At 38.5% G+C, this 17501-nt stretch overlaps 1 protein-coding gene across 1 annotated transcript in view; it reads left to right on the top strand.

Moving 5' to 3' along the window:
* Positions 1-17501, top strand: part of CCNY (cyclin Y) — a 119318-nt gene that overhangs the window by 89708 nt on the left and 12109 nt on the right. Inside the window, exons 4-7 of the mRNA XM_032235620.1 lie at positions 7413-7513; positions 10300-10335; positions 13498-13555; positions 13701-13820. Of these exons, the coding sequence (XP_032091511.1) occupies positions 7413-7513; positions 10300-10335; positions 13498-13555; positions 13701-13820 (315 nt within the window). The remainder of the gene's footprint in view (positions 1-7412; positions 7514-10299; positions 10336-13497; positions 13556-13700; positions 13821-17501) is intronic.

Genomic DNA, 17501 nt, shown 5'->3' with positions numbered 1-17501 from the left:
CTGAGTGAGGCTTTCATTTCCATGATGACTAACCATTCTTGGTCCTTCTTCTGAGGAACTGTTGCATGTTGACCTTCCAAATTAACTGTCAGGGTTTCAAGTAACAGATGCAAAGCAATCAAAACTCAGAGGTCAAGATGCTCCTCGAAATCCAAATTTATTAGGCATGTCATATTGCCACATCTGATGAAAACCCGACTCTGAAGGTCCTGAGGTTTTCCCTACCCAAATTAAAAATCTAAGTTCTTCTTCCCCAATCCATCACATGGTCCAATCAGGTCTCAGTCCCAACTCCAGTTGATTTCAGTCTACACTTTCCCAGCACCTGATGAAAATGTCCTTGGTTCCCAGGAGAAAGAATTTTATTTTGGCTACAAGTCCCCAGCTATCCCTACTTCCCCTTCCAATTCCCACAGCTCCAACCAGCCTTGCTGTTGCAGCCCTGAAGATAGTCCAAAATGGCTTCAGGGTTGACATTAATGGCTTGCATAATCGTCCCCAAAACTACCTTGGGAAAATTGGATAGGAAAATTTGTTTTGCTGACCCCGTTGAATTTCAATAGCACACGACAGCTGGCCAGCTGGTCAGCGGGCTCATAGTCAAGGTAATGAAATCTTGAGCTTTGGATCATCTTGGGTTGGCCCTGAGTAAGACCTTCATTGCCATGGCAGATAATCATCCTCAATCCTTTTCTAATATGGAGCTGTTACACATTGACCTTCCAAATTAATGGCTTGCGTGATTATCTCCAAAAATAATCTCAGGAAAATTGGATAGAGAGATTTGTTTTGCTGACACCATTGAACTTCAATAACACATAGCAGCTGGCCAAAAGTGATCAAGGTAGTAAAATTATGAGATATGGAGTCTGAAATAATTTAATGTTAAAAATGCATTGCATGATTCTCTTCTTATATTATTTCCCTATCCTTTCTCAGTTTTTGAATTAGAATTGGGGGACCCAGGTTCAAGTCCAACTTCAGCCATGGAAAACAACTAGATGATTTTGGGAGTCAGCCACTCTCTTTCAGTGACTTCCCAGGTTGCTGTTCTGAGGAAAACTGTTAGGGAGCGTGCTAAGTATGAGAGTTCAGCCTCCTATGATTGAAAAAGGCAGGACAGAAATCAAATCAAATTGCAGTCAATTTAATACCCATAATTTCCCATCAATGTTTAGGCAGGATTGACGGTATAGGAGTTACAAGTACCATCTTCCAGAAAATGAGGGGTACAGTCCACAGGACATTTATGCAAAATGGATGAGACAGGGTCCATATACCTGGAGAGAACTTGTATTATTTTGGGGTTGTTATTAAGTTTGTGTTAAGGTTTACAGTGAAGCTCTTTAGTGTCAGCTGAAAATAACAAGAAAGCATCTCCTCTTTTTGGTTTCTACATGGTCAAGGGCTCCTACACGTGGTTTAAGAGCGCATTCCTTTCAGCAGTTTGTTACAGACCAAGAAATTTGGTTATGCTGTTATATTCCAATCCGGCCTTTTCTTGTTCTTTCAAATGCAGCTTGCTTTTAAAAAGAAATGTAAAAAGCATAACAGGTGCTCACATTTTGGCACCATTCAGATATGCTGGGGAAGCGGTGGGGGGGAGACCTATTGTGCAAGTGATAAAATACTATGTCATTTAAAAAAAAATCTTTTATACAGGCCTTAATTTTACTTTAAACCCCAGTATTTGCTAAACTGTGTTAGAATAAAAAGTTTGGGAGAAGAAAGTTCTATTCCAAGGCGAATATAACATTCCTCCTGAAGACCACAAGAAATCGTTTCCCGTTCCTTTGATTTCCCTTTTCCCAAATTTTGGTTCATTCACAGCCGTAAGTCTTTTGGCAGCTTATTTTAACCATACTCTTTTCAAGTAACATTCTCACATTTTTAAGCAAGATTTATTGTGATCAAAGGCAAGAGGTTACCAGCATTTTAACGGCTGAACTATTTCCCATGTGAAATGAATTTATCCTCTGATTTATTTACACAAGAGACTTTGTTTTTTTCTAGGAGACTTCCTGAAATCCAGTCAGAAGCAGTCCCTCCCCCCCCCCTCCACTGATAACAGAAGAGCTTGCAGCTGGGTATCTATGGAGATTCTCAATCATCCAGGTCATGGTAGTCCCAACGGTGCTTTTTACAAAAGGCAACTGGATTTTCTTGGGGGTTTTTTCTTTGAAAACATTTTGCTTCTCATCCAAGAGAATTGAGGAAGTTTTTTGAATGAGAAGCAAAGAAAAAAAGGAAGTCTAGTTGCCTTTTGGAAAAAGCACCATTGGGATTTGCAACTGTGAACAGAACAGAATAGCAGAGTTGGAAGGGACCTTGGAGGGCTTCTAGTCCAACCCCTGATCAAACAGAAAACCCTACACCATTTCAGACAAATCGTTGTCCAGTCTCTGCTTAAAAACTTCCAGGGTTGGAGCACCCACAGCTTCTGTTGCTCCATTGATTAATTGTTCTATATCTGTCAGGAAATTTCTCCGTATTTCTACATTAGTTCTATCCTTGATTAGTTCCCACCCATTGCTTCTTGTCCTGCCTTTGGATGCTTTGGAGAATAGCTTGACCCCCTCTTCTTTGTGGCAGACCCTTAGATATTGGAATACTGCTATTATATCACCCCTAGTCCTTCTTTTTATTAAACTAGACATACCCAATTCTTGCTAATTGATGGATGAATTATATGCCACCAAGTCATTAATGGCTTGCTGCTATTCTTCCTCTTTTTCTCTTTCCTACCATCTTTACAATGCTCAGAGCCTTCTCTAGGTCTTTGTATAATGTGTTTTAAGGAAGGTGTATCCGTAACCTTCTTCTAAACCAGGGGTGTCAAACTCACGGCTTGCAGGCCGGATGCGTCACTTTCTGGCCACGCCCACCCCTAGTTTAGGGAATGGAAAAAAGTCACGATACATCACATGATGATGCAAGTTTTTTTTTAACACAGATAATACAAACAGTACATATACAACTGAATACAAAAAGAAATGCAAAAGAAAAAGGGAAAAACACATACTACAGTGCACACACCCCCGAACTTTTCCCCCTTTATATTTCTTAGATATACAATATATTCCAATTGTGCCCTTATATCCTCCAAAACAACATATATTCTTGAGTAGGTTCATTCCCTTTGCCTTCCACCAACACTGATTTTATATAATCCCCCATATTTCATTATAATTACTTACTTTAATCATCCCTTTTTAAAGTTTAATTTCTGTTATTAATTTATCATTTGTTGCCATACTCCAAATTTCATTATACCACTCATTTCTTTAACTATCCCAGTTTTGTCCCCAATGTTTAGCCATCGCTAATCTAGCTGCCATTATCAAATTTACAATCATTTCCTTTTTTGTTTAATTTATATCCTGTTTTTCCACCAGCAACAATAATGCAATCCTTGGTGACATCTCTAGATTTACATTTGTGACGACACGAGTTTGACACTCCTGTTCTAAATCTTTATCAGTCAGGATCTGATCATCACACACAGAAAATTTAGGAAACTATTTCTTCTCTGTCCCAAGAAATCTTATTTACAAGAACCAGTGAAAAATAGCTTTTTATTGGTTCCATTGATGTGGTTTTGGGGTGAGATTATGTATTGTACTACTTCTAACATTGGGGCTAGATTAATATTTCCGTACTAAACCCTAAGAAGTTAGTCATAACTTTTGGCAAGAACTGCAATTGATTGAGATTGGAATCCTATGCCTAGCTATCAGGAAGAGCATTATTGAACCCATAGAAATCTACTATATTCTACTATATTTTCTCACTATATAGCTTGATTGAGTGTACTTGATTGAGTACTGTTTACATATCAGAAGATTTCAAGTGCTTCTGTTAAATCTCCAAGTAACATGTCACAGTAACATCCCAAAAAATAAGGTGCAAGGCATCCATCTTCTTTTCAAAGTCTGTTTATTAGGTACACATTAAATTGGCAAGGGCTTGGTATAATTCTGATCTGGAATTACACCCAATAAAAGCAAAAATATGAACCCCCCCCCCCCCGTCACAAACTCCAAACAATCCTCAATCCAACAGTCTGGCGAATGCAAACTCCACCTTCATCCAGCTGCAGGTATCTTCTCTGTTCCCACAGGAAAGGAATGCCACCTAGACACAACATTCCCCCGTTATCTTTACAACCCCCCTTTCAACAGTTAGAAAATGGCAAAACCTGAAGTATTATTAAATTCATTTACTTAGAAGATAAAGGTAAAGGTTCCCCTTGCACATGTGTGCTAGTCATTCCAGGCTCTAGGGGGCGGTGCTCATCTCCATTTCAAAGCCGAAGAGCCCAGCACTGTCCAAAGATGTCTCCATGGACATATGGCCAGCATGACTAAACATCGAAGGTGCACAGAACGCTGTTACCTTCCCACCAAAGTGTTCCCTATTTTTTCTACTTACATGTTTACATGCTTTCAAAACAAAACACCACAAAGGCTATGATAAAATATGGCTACACTTATGCCATATTCCGAGTCAACAGCTTTTATATTAGGATAGGAGACGGATTATTACACTATTATTATTTATCTTTTATTCAATTGGTTCCCACCTTTTCTTCAAGAGCTGAAAGAATCTCTTTTATTTATCCACATCACATAAATCCTATGAAATAGATTAGGCAAAATAGAAAGGCTGACTCAAATTTTCCCAGTGAATTTCCCTGGAAGAGAGTAGACAAGAATCTGGATTTTTCCAGTGCTAGTCTAGCTAACTATTCTATACCATATGGGATCAGGGGTGAGATTCATTTTTTTTACTACCGGTTCTGTGGGCATGGCTTTGTACCCACAGGCAGGAGAGGGATACTGCAAAATTCCCATTCCCTCTCCACTCCTAGGAAAGGATACTGCAAAATCCCCATTCCCTCCCCAGTCCGGGGAAGGTTACTGCAAAATCCCCATTCCCTTCCTCCCCTATTAACCTGTTTTCTAGCTCCATTTTCCTGTTCAGGGCAACAAAAGATCAGCTGGGAGTTAGCCGTGGGGAGGGGGGCAGCCTATTTGCCAGTTCTCCAAACTTCTCAAAATTTCTGCTACCAGTTCCTCAGAAGCTGTCAGAACTGGCTGAATACCACCTCTGTATTTTTGTGGTGATTTTAACCTTGCTTCAAAATTAATAGGGAAAGTAAACTATTTAGAATGGCAAGTATCTGAATAGAATATTGGCTCAATTAAGTATAAGGTGAACTGCATGTGGTCTCAACTTTTGTGTGTTTTATTACAGTTACTATTATTTTGATGAAATTGGATCAGATTCTTTTGTGGAGGAATATCTTTGAGATACGTTCATAAGTAATACCTGGGGAAACAGAAGTCATTTCCATCTTTAGTAGTAGGAAATAGATTGCATTCACACTATTCTATGACTGTACAGGTAGTCCTCAACATATGACCACAATTGAGCCCAAAATTAATGTTACTAAGTGAGAAATATGTTAAGTGAATTTTGTGCCATTTCACAACTTTTCTTGCCACATTTATTAAGTTATTAAATTAGTAATCCAGTTGTTAAGTGAATCTGCTTCCCAAATTGACTTTGCTTGGTCAAAAAAGGTGATCACAAAACCCCAGGACACTGCAACTGTCATAAATGTGAGTCATTTGCCAAACAGTCAAATTTTGATCACATGACCCTTGTAATTGTCGTAAATGTGAAAAACAGTCATAAGTTTTCAAAGTCGCTATAACTGTGAATGGTCACTAAATGAACTGTTTCAAGTTGAAGACTACTTGTAGCAATATTCTATATTTCTTTAACTCTTAGCAGTTTTTAGAAAGGGGAAAAGCAAGTTGAAGATTGATGACGTTGCGTAGCGTCTCATGCAATCAACAGAATAGCAAATATATGCCATCTTTATCCAATCTCATGGCTCCCGGGTACATTGTACAAATTAAGCATGAGCCAGCAGTGTGTTCCAGCTGCCAAAAGAAAAAGATCTAAACATGAAATAAAGAGGACCTGAAAATCACTGGTATTAATCCTACCTCTTAAGAATCATGGAAGTCCCATCACTGGAGGTTTCCAAGCAAATGTTGAACAGCAGCTGATGGTTAGAGAATGCTGCCTTCAGCAGGGTTGAAGTAAAACACCTTCCCTATGATTCTGTGATTGGCAAAGTAGAAAGCTGTGCCCTAAAAAGCTTAATGGGCTAAATTTCATATAATGGTTAAGATCACATCACATTAAAATTGACTTAAACATGCCTTTTAGGAGGGGTGTCAAACTTGTGGTCAGTGGCTGGCCACTCCCACCCCCGTTTTAGTAAAGGGGAAAAAGTCACAATACGTCACGTGATGACAGTGTGACCCAGCGAGTTTGAAACTCTTGCCTGATAAAGTAAGGCATAATTGGTTCAAATTGCACAACGTGGTATGTCATTAAGCCATAGTTCATAGGCGACAATTACTCAGTTCCCCCACAACATGCCAAGCTTCAAATTACACTAGCGTTTGTGAACTTAAGTCATAAGATCTCTCATTGTTCCTGTCTTTTGTCACTATAGCTCACGGGTGTCAAACTTAGTTGTGTCACGTTATTGTCATGTGACTTATCGCAATGTTTTTCCCCTTCACAGAGCTGGGATGGGTGTGGCCTATGTGAGAGGTGGGTTTCTGCCGGTTCGGCCTGGATTGGATAAACTGATAGTGGCAGCGGCAGGAGGCTCCGTCCACCCATCCAGATGCTTCTGTGCATGTGCACAAGCGAACTGGTACTAAAAAAAAATGGAAACGCACCACTGGCCTGTGTATGACGCATCCAGTTTGACACTCCTGTTATATCTAGAATAAGAGGGCAAAAAAGGCAAATTAAAATCTTGTTCAGAATATTTCTGTGCAATGACATCTTTTTAACCTTCTGAATAGAGGATATACAAAGATGAACACTGTTAAGCTAGCATCACGTTGATGGGGGAAATTATGAATTGTTTTCTATGTCCCTTTCTTTTATCTGAGGGCAGAAGCCTGTGTTGTGCTTTTTAAACTAAAAAGCATTAATTCCAGATTCTCATCAGCCAAATGAAAGCATACAGTATATTTTTGTTTTGTTTTATCCTCCATTAAAAATCCTCCGTTATGTAAGAATGTACATCTTGCTTCTTTCATATGTAGGGGCTCCATCCAACTATTTCATTTTGAAGAATAGACTGATAATATTACAAATAATCTTTTGATCTGATCAAAGAGCAAAGAAAATGTGACTACTGTGTAATTCTCTCTTGATTTTTGCCAGGTTATGTTGACTTGAATGTATCCAGGCATCTGCTAGAGACAGAGAGAAGCAATTTATTGAATTACTGTTTAATGACGTTGGCATTACTGGGACTGGTACTGTTGTTGTTTTTTCATATGCTTTCTTTCTTTTTTTTTCTTTTTTTGTAGCATCCTCCTGGTCAACTGAGAAGGAAATACAGTTCCTGTTCTACTATTTTTCTGGATGACAGTACAGTCAGTCAGCCCAACCTCAAGTATACAATTAAAAGGTAGGTATGGCAGCATTGCATTGCCCGGTGGGGCGGGATTACAGAGAGAGGGGGGAGGGGAGAGAGAGAGAGAGATTTGCATTGTTTTTGAATATTGTTTCCAGCAGTAACATTCTAGAAAATGGAACACTAATATGGATTGTTCTACATGAAGTTATGATAATGCCAAATGAATGGTTCTTTACAACAGAGTCCATGGAGTTATGTCCATTGAGGCATGCCCACAGCCACATAATTAAAATTTGGGTACTTGGCAGTCTACCTACATTTACAGCCACATGGGCACTTCAACTCTTCTTCTTCAACTCTCCTCTCTGCTCTTTTGCCTACCCTAAATGCCATGACTTCTCCGTCTGTCTTAGACAAAGATAGCCATGGCTTCTGACATGACCAGCAGTTGCCTTGTGAAAGGCCAGGGACATTGTCAACAGTGGAGGGAAGATGATGGTGAAGGTCAGATGGGACAGGCATGGCCACCCAACTGGAGGGTAGCAGAGTGGCGGAAGTGGTGGACTGCAGGCCCACCAGAAGGGCAGAGATGGCAGGGACGTAATTAAATGGGGGAATTGAAGAGGAGGCATTTCCTTACCTTACCAAAACTTGGGGCTAGGACAAACCAAGCCAGGAATGGCTTGGATTGGGGTGGATCCTCGCCTAATGACTAAGTAGGATTTATTTAAGGATCAAAGTGGGGATTGCCAGGTGCGCCATCACTCAGTGATATGGTCACATGATCCCATGCTTTGTAACCACATTAATAACAGAAAATCTGATTCCAATTAGAATTGTTAAGGTTACATGTAAGTGGTTGCAAAAATACTCTGGGGTATATCTACAGATTTCATGTACTGGAAATGGTTAGGATTGGGACTTGAGGAAAAAAATAGATTTTTCCTCACTTCTCCTTCTGCTTCAAATGTAAGTAGGGATTTGGAGGTCCCTAAATGTGTTGGTACATATCTTTATAGCTTAAATTAGAGAAGTTCTCTTCATTAAAGTTTGCCTATTGTGGTAAGATTGCAGTTGCAGTTTTTAAATATGTAATTTTAAAATTGGCAATTTTCTTAGGGAGACAGGATTTGGATGTCTGTTAAATGAGTCCAGACATATTTTCTCCTTGCCTTCCTTCCTGTTTGTTACTGCCGCAGCTGCAAATATATTTTTGTTTTTAGTTAACAATTCCAAAACAATTTTTGTGTCCTTGACTTAATCTAAGGTTTTACTTATGAGTTTCTTCTGATGCATTTTTTTTGGTCTTTTTTTTTTTTACATTTTCAAATGCTGAGACACTTTTAGAACTGCCTGGTTGTTATGATAATCATTTCTTTTTTTTTACTGCAGCGTTGAAGGTCGTTTTGACTTCCTTGATAGACCCAGATGTACCACCAAGGAGTAGTTCCCATCGTTTTTAATTGTGCTTGTGTGTGGCACAGCTATTTCCAATAGCAGACAAAGCTTTGATAATTGGCTCAAAGTTTTAATCTTTATGTGAATGCAAATATATTCCAAGTTAAAAACCACAAAATCAGATTAGCTCTCTATTTAGAGCTCTATTTTTTTTATTTTGCACAGTTGTGTCTCACAGCTTTCCTAGCTTTCAAATTTTAAACATATTGCTTTTCTAAAAAAAAAAATGGTATGAATTTTCAGACATTTTTGGCAATGATTTTTGAAACCCCATGAAAGACAAATTATAATATAACTGGAACATTCTATTGCCTTAAATTACATATCATAGAATTATGATTATTTTGCAAAGCTCTTCTGAAGAATAATTCTTCTTTTATAGTTATTTATTAGTTTTTGTACTCTCAATGTCCATCTCTCCTTTGAATTCTTCCTTTAAAACTCCTCCTTTTATAGATATAATCGGCCTAAATTTTTATAGATATAATAATATAATAGTAGCCTGAATACTAACTGTTTTATCAGCACAACAGTTCATAAAGTTAGCTACAGGTTAGTTCATTTAGTGACTGTTCAAAGTTGCCATGACACTGAAAAAAGTGACATGACCGTTTTCCATACTTATGACCACATCCCCATAGACACGTGATTTATAGTCGGGATGCTTGACAACTGTCTCCAATTTATGACGGTTGCAGTGTCCCGGGTTTATATAATCTCCTTTTGCAACCTTCTGACAATCAAAGTCAATGGGGAAGCCAGCTTTACTTAACAACCATTTTATTAATTAATTAACAATTGCAGATATTCACTTAATAACTAAGCAAGAAATGAAATAAATAAGCAAGAAAAGTCATAAAGTGGGGCAAAACTCACTAAGTTAGCACTTAACTTAGCAACATAAATTTGTGGGTCAATTGTGGTTGTGTTGAGGACTACCTGTAGTTAACTTCCTTGCTCCCTATGCTGTGTTGTCGTATCTTGTACGATTATCAGCATTAAACTAAGATGCAGTTGTTAATCCAGTCATCTATACCTGAAATGAGGGAAGGAAATACCTATTTAAAACATTTTTTTTCTTTAATCAAATTTATATAGTCTCCCATGTTAACAGAAATGATTGAGTGGCATACCTATTCTTGTTTTCCGGCAATAAAATGGCTTTATCTTGGCCTGTATAGTTGTTGCATTCAGTATAATTTTGCTACAAAAAAGCTTATCCTTCTTTATTGCTTTTATTGATACACATTCTCTCTTTTGATAAAAAAAATATATGGTTGAATGGCCCCTCAGAAATTTGACTTAGTTATAAAACTTAATGTTAAGATGTGGTATATTCAATATGTATTAAGACGCTATCTCTGCATTTTCTTTTACAGCGTAGCTCTTGCAGTATACTACCATATCAAAAATAGGTAGGTTTGAATTGGAAAATGGTTCAAATATTAATTCATTGTTTTTTCCTTTTTTTTTTTTTAATTTCACTCCTTTATAAGAAAGTTTGCAAAACAGGGACACTTTATGTGTATATTCAGTGCTATTCCATATGTAGCCTTGAATGTGTTGTAATCAGAACTGAAACAGTACATAGTTTTCCCACCCAAGGATGTTCTAGGTGACTAGTGATGGTCAGTGATGAGGAAACACCCACATAATGGATAGTGTCCATTTAGTTCCATAATCCCAAATCCCAAAGCAAACTAGATAAATTGTTCCAATGGGATCATGGGTGAAGACCTTAAAGTATAGCTGATCTTGTGTGTGTATGTGTGTATGTGTGTATATGTATATGTAAAGATTCCCCCGCACATGTGCGCTAGTTGTTTCCGGCTCTAGGGGGCGGTGGTCATCTCCGTTTCTAAGCCGAAGAACCTGCACGGTCCAAAGACATCTCCATGGTCATGTGGCCAGCATGACTAAACGCCGAAGGCGCATGGAGCACAGTTACCTTCCCACCAAAGTGGTCCCTATTTTTCTACTTGCATTTTTTACGTGTTTTTGAACTGTTAGGTTGGCAGGAGCTGGGACAAGTAGCGGGCGCTCACTCCGTTACGCAGCGTTAGGGATTCAAACTGCTGAACTGCCAACCTTCTGCTTGACAAGCTCAGCATCTTAGCCCCTGAGCCACCTCGTCCCATACACACACACACACACACACACACACACACCATGCACACATCGCTTAGGAACCTTCATGCTTCCTTGTATAGTTTTTATTGTAGCTTTTATTTTATTTTAAAGAATCTTGACAAAATCAGTAGATAGCATACAGAAGTGCAGAGGAGACATAGACAAGATTCTAATCAGTAAATCACATGGATATAATTCAAAACCAACATCCTCATTCATATATTGCCATTTGTGTAGTAAGTCTTAAGATGCACAGATCTCTCCAATATTTGAGTACTGGTGATCAGATTTGGAATATACAGTTTTAATTAGATATGCCATTTATTTTACTGCCTTTGCTATTTTCCCCCTCATAATTAATTGTGGCATTGGTGGACAGAGTCACAAACATCAACTGAGCAAAAAACAAATTGCTTGAGGTTATCTCTTCTAGTCCATTAGGATGGATCCTGCTGAAAGACTTCCTCTTTTCTTTTGTTGTTTGCCTTGGTCAGATGACCACTTTTTCAACCAAAATCTTAAATTACAACTATCTATTTAATTTTTTTTTTTTAATCAAGCGGATTGTGGAGCCTAATGGGCAGCATAGGTATTGCTTGTAGACACATTGATGCTCATAGTCAATTGCAGATGTAACTGGCAGTGGTGGGGAAATATACAACACTAAAATATTTTAGTTCTCAAAGCTGCTTCTGTCCTTCTGCCATGAAATTATATGGGCTTCACCACTGATCTCATTTCAAAGGAGTACCTTTTCAAAATTTACTTGAAGCCCATCTTCTAAATGAAAGTTTTGTCCAACATTTGTACCTCTGCAAACATAAATGTTACTGAACTAGCATCCATGGAGTGTGGACAGAAGATACACTTACGCTACCCTATAGTCTTCTTGTCCTTTCAAAATTATTCTGCCCCCATTTACTGCGTTATGTAGGGTACAAAATACGACCTAAAGACGGGTGCTGTGACCCTAAATTTGAGGACTCAGGAGAAAGCTGTACGTGAGTAGTCAACTAAGAAGACTAGTATTTTTTTAAAAAAAACAGAAGTTTTCTGAATCTGATTATCCTTGTCCCAGAATGATGTACATGTGCCCTCTACTGTTACCTTGGAAGTATTGTAACATTCCCTAATCAGTAACCATCTATCCATGTAAGAGAAATGCATCTAAGGTCAAGCAAAAGTCTAATTTACCTGGCATTCTTTCTGCTGTGATAATCAGCTACATGTCGATTGAACAAAGCCCACCAGCAGTTTATAAAGGCAACCACTGCTGTTAATCGATTTTTGTGCGCGATGGAACAAAACGCTGCCGTGTGGCAACTGACCCCATAATTATATTTTAGTATTTCTGCTTATATTGGCATCTAATTAAAGCAATGATGGCCGAAAGTTTAAAAGCCCTAGTGCTTTTTGGATAAATTATTCTTTAAAGTGGATTCTTGTTCCTATCCTCCATCCCTCCCATCCCCTAGTTTGATAGGGGAGACAATATGTAAGTAAAGCAAAATGATGCATTCAGTGATGGGTCCGGGGAGGGAAATATTACCCGTTTGCCCGAACCAGTAGTAAAAAATGCTACCGGTTTGCCCGAACTGGAAATTAAAAAATGTTACTGGTTCAGGCAAACCGACAGTCAGCTGTACGACAATCAGCTGTGCTGAACAGCTGATTGTTGCACAGCTGATCATCAGAACTACAAGTTTGCCTGAACCGGTAACATTTTTTTTTACTCCCCGTTCAGGCAAATGGTGTGCATGTGCATGCGAAGCGAACCGGCAGGAGACTTTAGAGCATTTCACCCCTGGATGGGTCCAAGCTTCTTTCCTGTCATAGGATTGGGTTAGAAATGGCTTTGGATTCCAAAAAAAGAGTATATACCAATCTATAAAAAACACAATTGAATTGAAAGAAAGGAAAAGCTGTACTGTTTTGCCTCTGTCCAGTCAGTAAGATAACCTTGAGACTCACTCTTTCATTCCACCAAGGACTGATCTTTTAAATATTATTTTAAAATTTCAAAACAACTTTCATTTTTGGAATAAAGAGATTTCACTCTTTCTCATATTCTGTTGTAGAGTGAGCTTAACTAAATGCCATATTTCTTTGCTTGACTGGCTGTAACACCTGGAGAGCTTAACTCTATCTATATTTTTGTTTTTGCAAATGTCCTTCAAGTCTAAATAGCTTGGTATATGAGTGATTCATTTTTTCCAGCATGGCATACTCCCGGTAGTTTTCCATGGACAAAGGTAGAAAGTCTACTTTTCAATATAGTCTTTACTTCCCTAGCAGGATGATAGATCCCATTGATACGGCTTCCCACAGGATGGGACTGTATTCTAAATCAGCTATTTTTTGTAGAACTTTGAGAAGTGTTTCTCTCCATTTCTGTTTGTTCAGGAACATTACCAATGATTCTCTTCTTTTCTTTCCCCCTCTTCTAGGGATGTAGATGGAACAATGCTCCTAGATATTTTTGATGAAAATCTCCACCCCCTTTCGGTAAAGCTCACTTACTTAAGGACAATAACAAAAATTTGGAATTTACAATATGAGTTCTGCTACTTCTCCGCCCTTTACGTCTGCCACTTCTTTACAAATTATATGTAACATATTCTCATTTTTTAAAATAATATTATTTCCCCAGAAATCCGAAGTGCCATCAGATTATGACAAACATCAACCTGAACAAAAACAGATTTATCGCTTTGTTCGGACGTTATTCAGTGCTGCTCAGCTAACTGCCGAATGTGCTATTGTCACCCTGGTGAGTATACAAAACATCATAGTTGAAATGCTTAAAAGTAAAAGATTCCCCTTTCACATATGTGCTAGCCGTTCCCGACTCTAGGGAGCAGTGTTCATCTCCGTTTCAAAGCCGAAGAGCCAGTGCTGTCCGAATACTTCTCCGTGGTCATGTGGCCGGCATGACTAAACACCAAAGGCGCACGGAACACTGTTACCTTCCCACCAAGGTGGTTCCTATTTTTGTACTTGCATTTTAACATGCTTTTGAATTGCTAGGTTGGCAGAAGCTGGGACAAGAAACGGGAGCTCACTCCATTATGTGGCACTAGGGATTCGAACCGTCAAACTGTCAACCTTTCTGGCGCTGACAAGTTCAGCATCTTAGCCACTGACCCACCGTGTGACTTAAAATACAATTAAGTTTAGATCCTCAGTTTAAGATTTGTATTTGGAGTTAAGATCACATATCAGATTCACCTACCCATGACTTCATGTATAAAATAGATGTTGCAGATGAGACAGGATACATATAAATACTTACAGGTACTTTTAGCTTTCATATACGGTACCTTGAATTTACTTAACATTTGCTTACTATTTTCCTTGTCTTTGTATTTATTTATCAAATTTTTAAAACAGCCAATCTACCTCACAGAGGGGTTTTGGTGGGTAGATTCAATAGTTCTTATTTTTCCTAAATATTTACCTATCTATTGCAGACGAAATATTTTCAGCTATCTTTCTTTCTGAGATTCACAGTCCAAATTCTTTTTAACCCTGTCTTATTTTGCAATGTATATTATGTGCAATATTTGACCCAATTAATCTCTAAATATATGGGCCATTCACATACATTTTATGTTTATTAATTTTTAAGGAATTCTGACTTTATTCTCATATACCAGGTGGCCAAATATCTTAATATTATTAATTCATACATTTGTACAGTATACCTTTAAATATACCATACATGTTATTTTATTTTACTTTATTTTACTTATTTTATTTTACTTTATTGTTTTTCCCCTGATGATTAATTGTTGCATTGAACTATTTCTAGGTTCAAAGACTATAATAATGATATTTGAATTTATTTTATTTTGCAATGTAGCTTTGTAGTTCAATTCTTAAATTTCATATTTTGCCTGTAGCATTTAAATGATCCTTTCCTTTCTCCTTTCCTTTCCTCTTTCTCCAGATGATATCTTGAGAAATCATTGATTTTGAAGGTTCTCAAGTTAAATAATAACTTCATTTTTAAAGAGGTTTGGTAAATATGTTGTATGATTTATACAAGTCATTTCCAAAATACCCTTTCTAACAGGCAAACTCAATAACTGGTAAGCTTTCCATTTGGAGATGTATTTCACCCTTATAGCACGTCTTTAAATAAAATAGCTAGGAAAAAGGGAGCAGATTGGAACGATGGCACATAAAAAAAGGAAGGTGAAATCATTGAAACCAGATCTGTACATCCCCATTCCACATTTGCAGTTACTATTTATGAGGGGACTTCATTTTTGTTGAGATAATTGGGGTCACAAAAGGTTAAATCAATGGCTCCAATCTAGCTTACAGCCTCTATCTTCATGTCTTCTATTTAGTTAAAAAAAGAAAAACAGCTGTGCTTTCAAACTGTATGACAAGCATCGTGTCTCCTTTGGGCTTTTGCTAAGGTTTAACAGAGAGCTCCCTTTAATTAAAATAACAAATCTAAATACTTGATTTTCTAGATCTATTTTGGTCTGGTCTGGATCATAACATGAAGACAATATTTATTATTTTGATAGATAAACTTAAGAAGGGTGAATAGGGAATGATTCCTTTTTCTTGGTGATTTCATAGCAATTTTGGATAAAAGCAACTATAATTTTCTTATGGATCACATTAGAGAATTAAAGTTGGAGAGGCTATCTTGCCACGATTCTGTTCCGGTGACCCGACAAAAGGGCGAACGTCAAAACCGCTCCCGACTAAACAGCGTCGCTAAAACCGCGGTGTCATCAATGCGGCGACAACAGCATGGAGACAACAGCGTGGAGACAGAAGGGCACTTTACAATAGCGCGTCGACAGAAAGCCGATTTAACTTAAGGTAAGGGTTAGGTTTAGGATTAGGTTTAGGGTTAGGTTTAGGGTTAGGTTGAGGATTAGATTTAGGGTTAGGTTTAGGGTTAGATTTAGGTTTAGGGTTAGGTTAAGGTTTAGGTTAGGTTTAGAGTTAGGTTTAGGGTTAGGTTTAGCATTACGTTTAGGGTTAGGTTTAGGGTTAGGGGTTAGGTTTAGGGTTAGGTTTAGTTTTACAGCGCGCTTCTGTCTCTGCGCTGTTGTCAGCGCGATTCAGCGCTCATTCGTCGGAGCGCTTTAGAACACACGGTTTTATCACCGCGGTTTAGTGGGGCGTGTTTTTGTCGTTCGCCCTTTTGTCGGTGAACCTCTGTTCCTACATTAAGAGTTCCCATACCACTGGGAATGTTTGTGTGTTGTGTGTTGAAACTAGATGCCACTTCCATTCTACTTCTTTTTTCCGCCATCAAGTTGCCAAGCTTTGTAATTGGTTCTTGCTTGGACTAGCTTGCAGAATAAGTGACAGCTTAATCCTAAGAATTCAGAGGGGTTGATGCATGGGTGAGCTCCTGGGGGTCCACATAGTTTTGGGCGATCCTTTAGCTAGGATTGTGGCCAGTTTGAGGAACCCCCAAATGCTGCCGCTGGCTGACCTCACCCACCCTGCCCCTCCCCCCTATCCTGCTCCTCCCAGGACTCTCCACTTGGCCCATTCATCATGCCAGGCAAGTGCAGGGCCATGTGGAAGCTCAGGATGAGGGGAAACGGGCCTACCAGAGCTTCCAGAAGTCCAGAGGCAGGGGCAGTTTTTGCCCCTCCCCCCTGAGGCGCGAGGAAAGCGTCTGGAGCCTGGGGAAGGTGAAAAACGTCCCCTCTGCTGTGGTGCAGGAGGCCGACCACACCACATCCACCATGGCCACACCCACCCAGCAACTGAGCAGTGAACTGTTGCTGCAATTTTTGAAGCCCATCCCTGGGTTGATGGCCTGGGAAGACTATGGCCAACCAGTAAGGGATTTTGCTGCCTCCAGAGTGGCCAGTTTGAAACTATGAACAAAGAAGTGCATATTTTGTGGATGCTCTTTGGACCTGTGCAATAGTAAGCTTTAAATCATATATCCCTGATTTGTCAATGGTGCTTCTTCTAATCTGACCACAATGGTCCATGTGCTTTTAGTACATATTTAGATTAAGTGTTCTTTAACCTTTAGTCTTCTTTCCATTGAAGCTGTTTTGGACAGCTATCTAAATTTTAGCTTGATGCTGTTTTATATATTTTTATTTATTAAATATTCATCTAATTTAGAAGCCGCCCATCTCCCTCACAGAGTGATTTTGGGCAAGTCACAATTTTATATAATATTTTACTTTGATTTTCATCTTGTTTTTGAAGTTTGTTTTATGATATTAATTCATGTCATTGACTGTGATCTACTAAATATTGTAATCTCAAGATGGACATGCTACAATATAGAATATTGTATATGGATGTGTCGTATAGAAACTACTTAAATAACCCTAATTCTCACCTTAATCTTATTACAGAGGTGTTTGAAGAATAAATGAATGGGGTGTGTTTGTGGAAAATACTGTTTTTGCCATCTTCTATTTGACCAAAATTTAAAATAAATAAA

Source organism: Thamnophis elegans, chromosome Z (genome assembly GCF_009769535.1).
Source record: "Thamnophis elegans isolate rThaEle1 chromosome Z, rThaEle1.pri, whole genome shotgun sequence".
Taxonomy (NCBI): domain Eukaryota; kingdom Metazoa; phylum Chordata; class Lepidosauria; order Squamata; family Colubridae; genus Thamnophis; species Thamnophis elegans.
The sequence above is the reverse complement of the archived record's forward strand: the minus strand, read 5'-3'. Positions and strand labels throughout refer to the sequence as shown.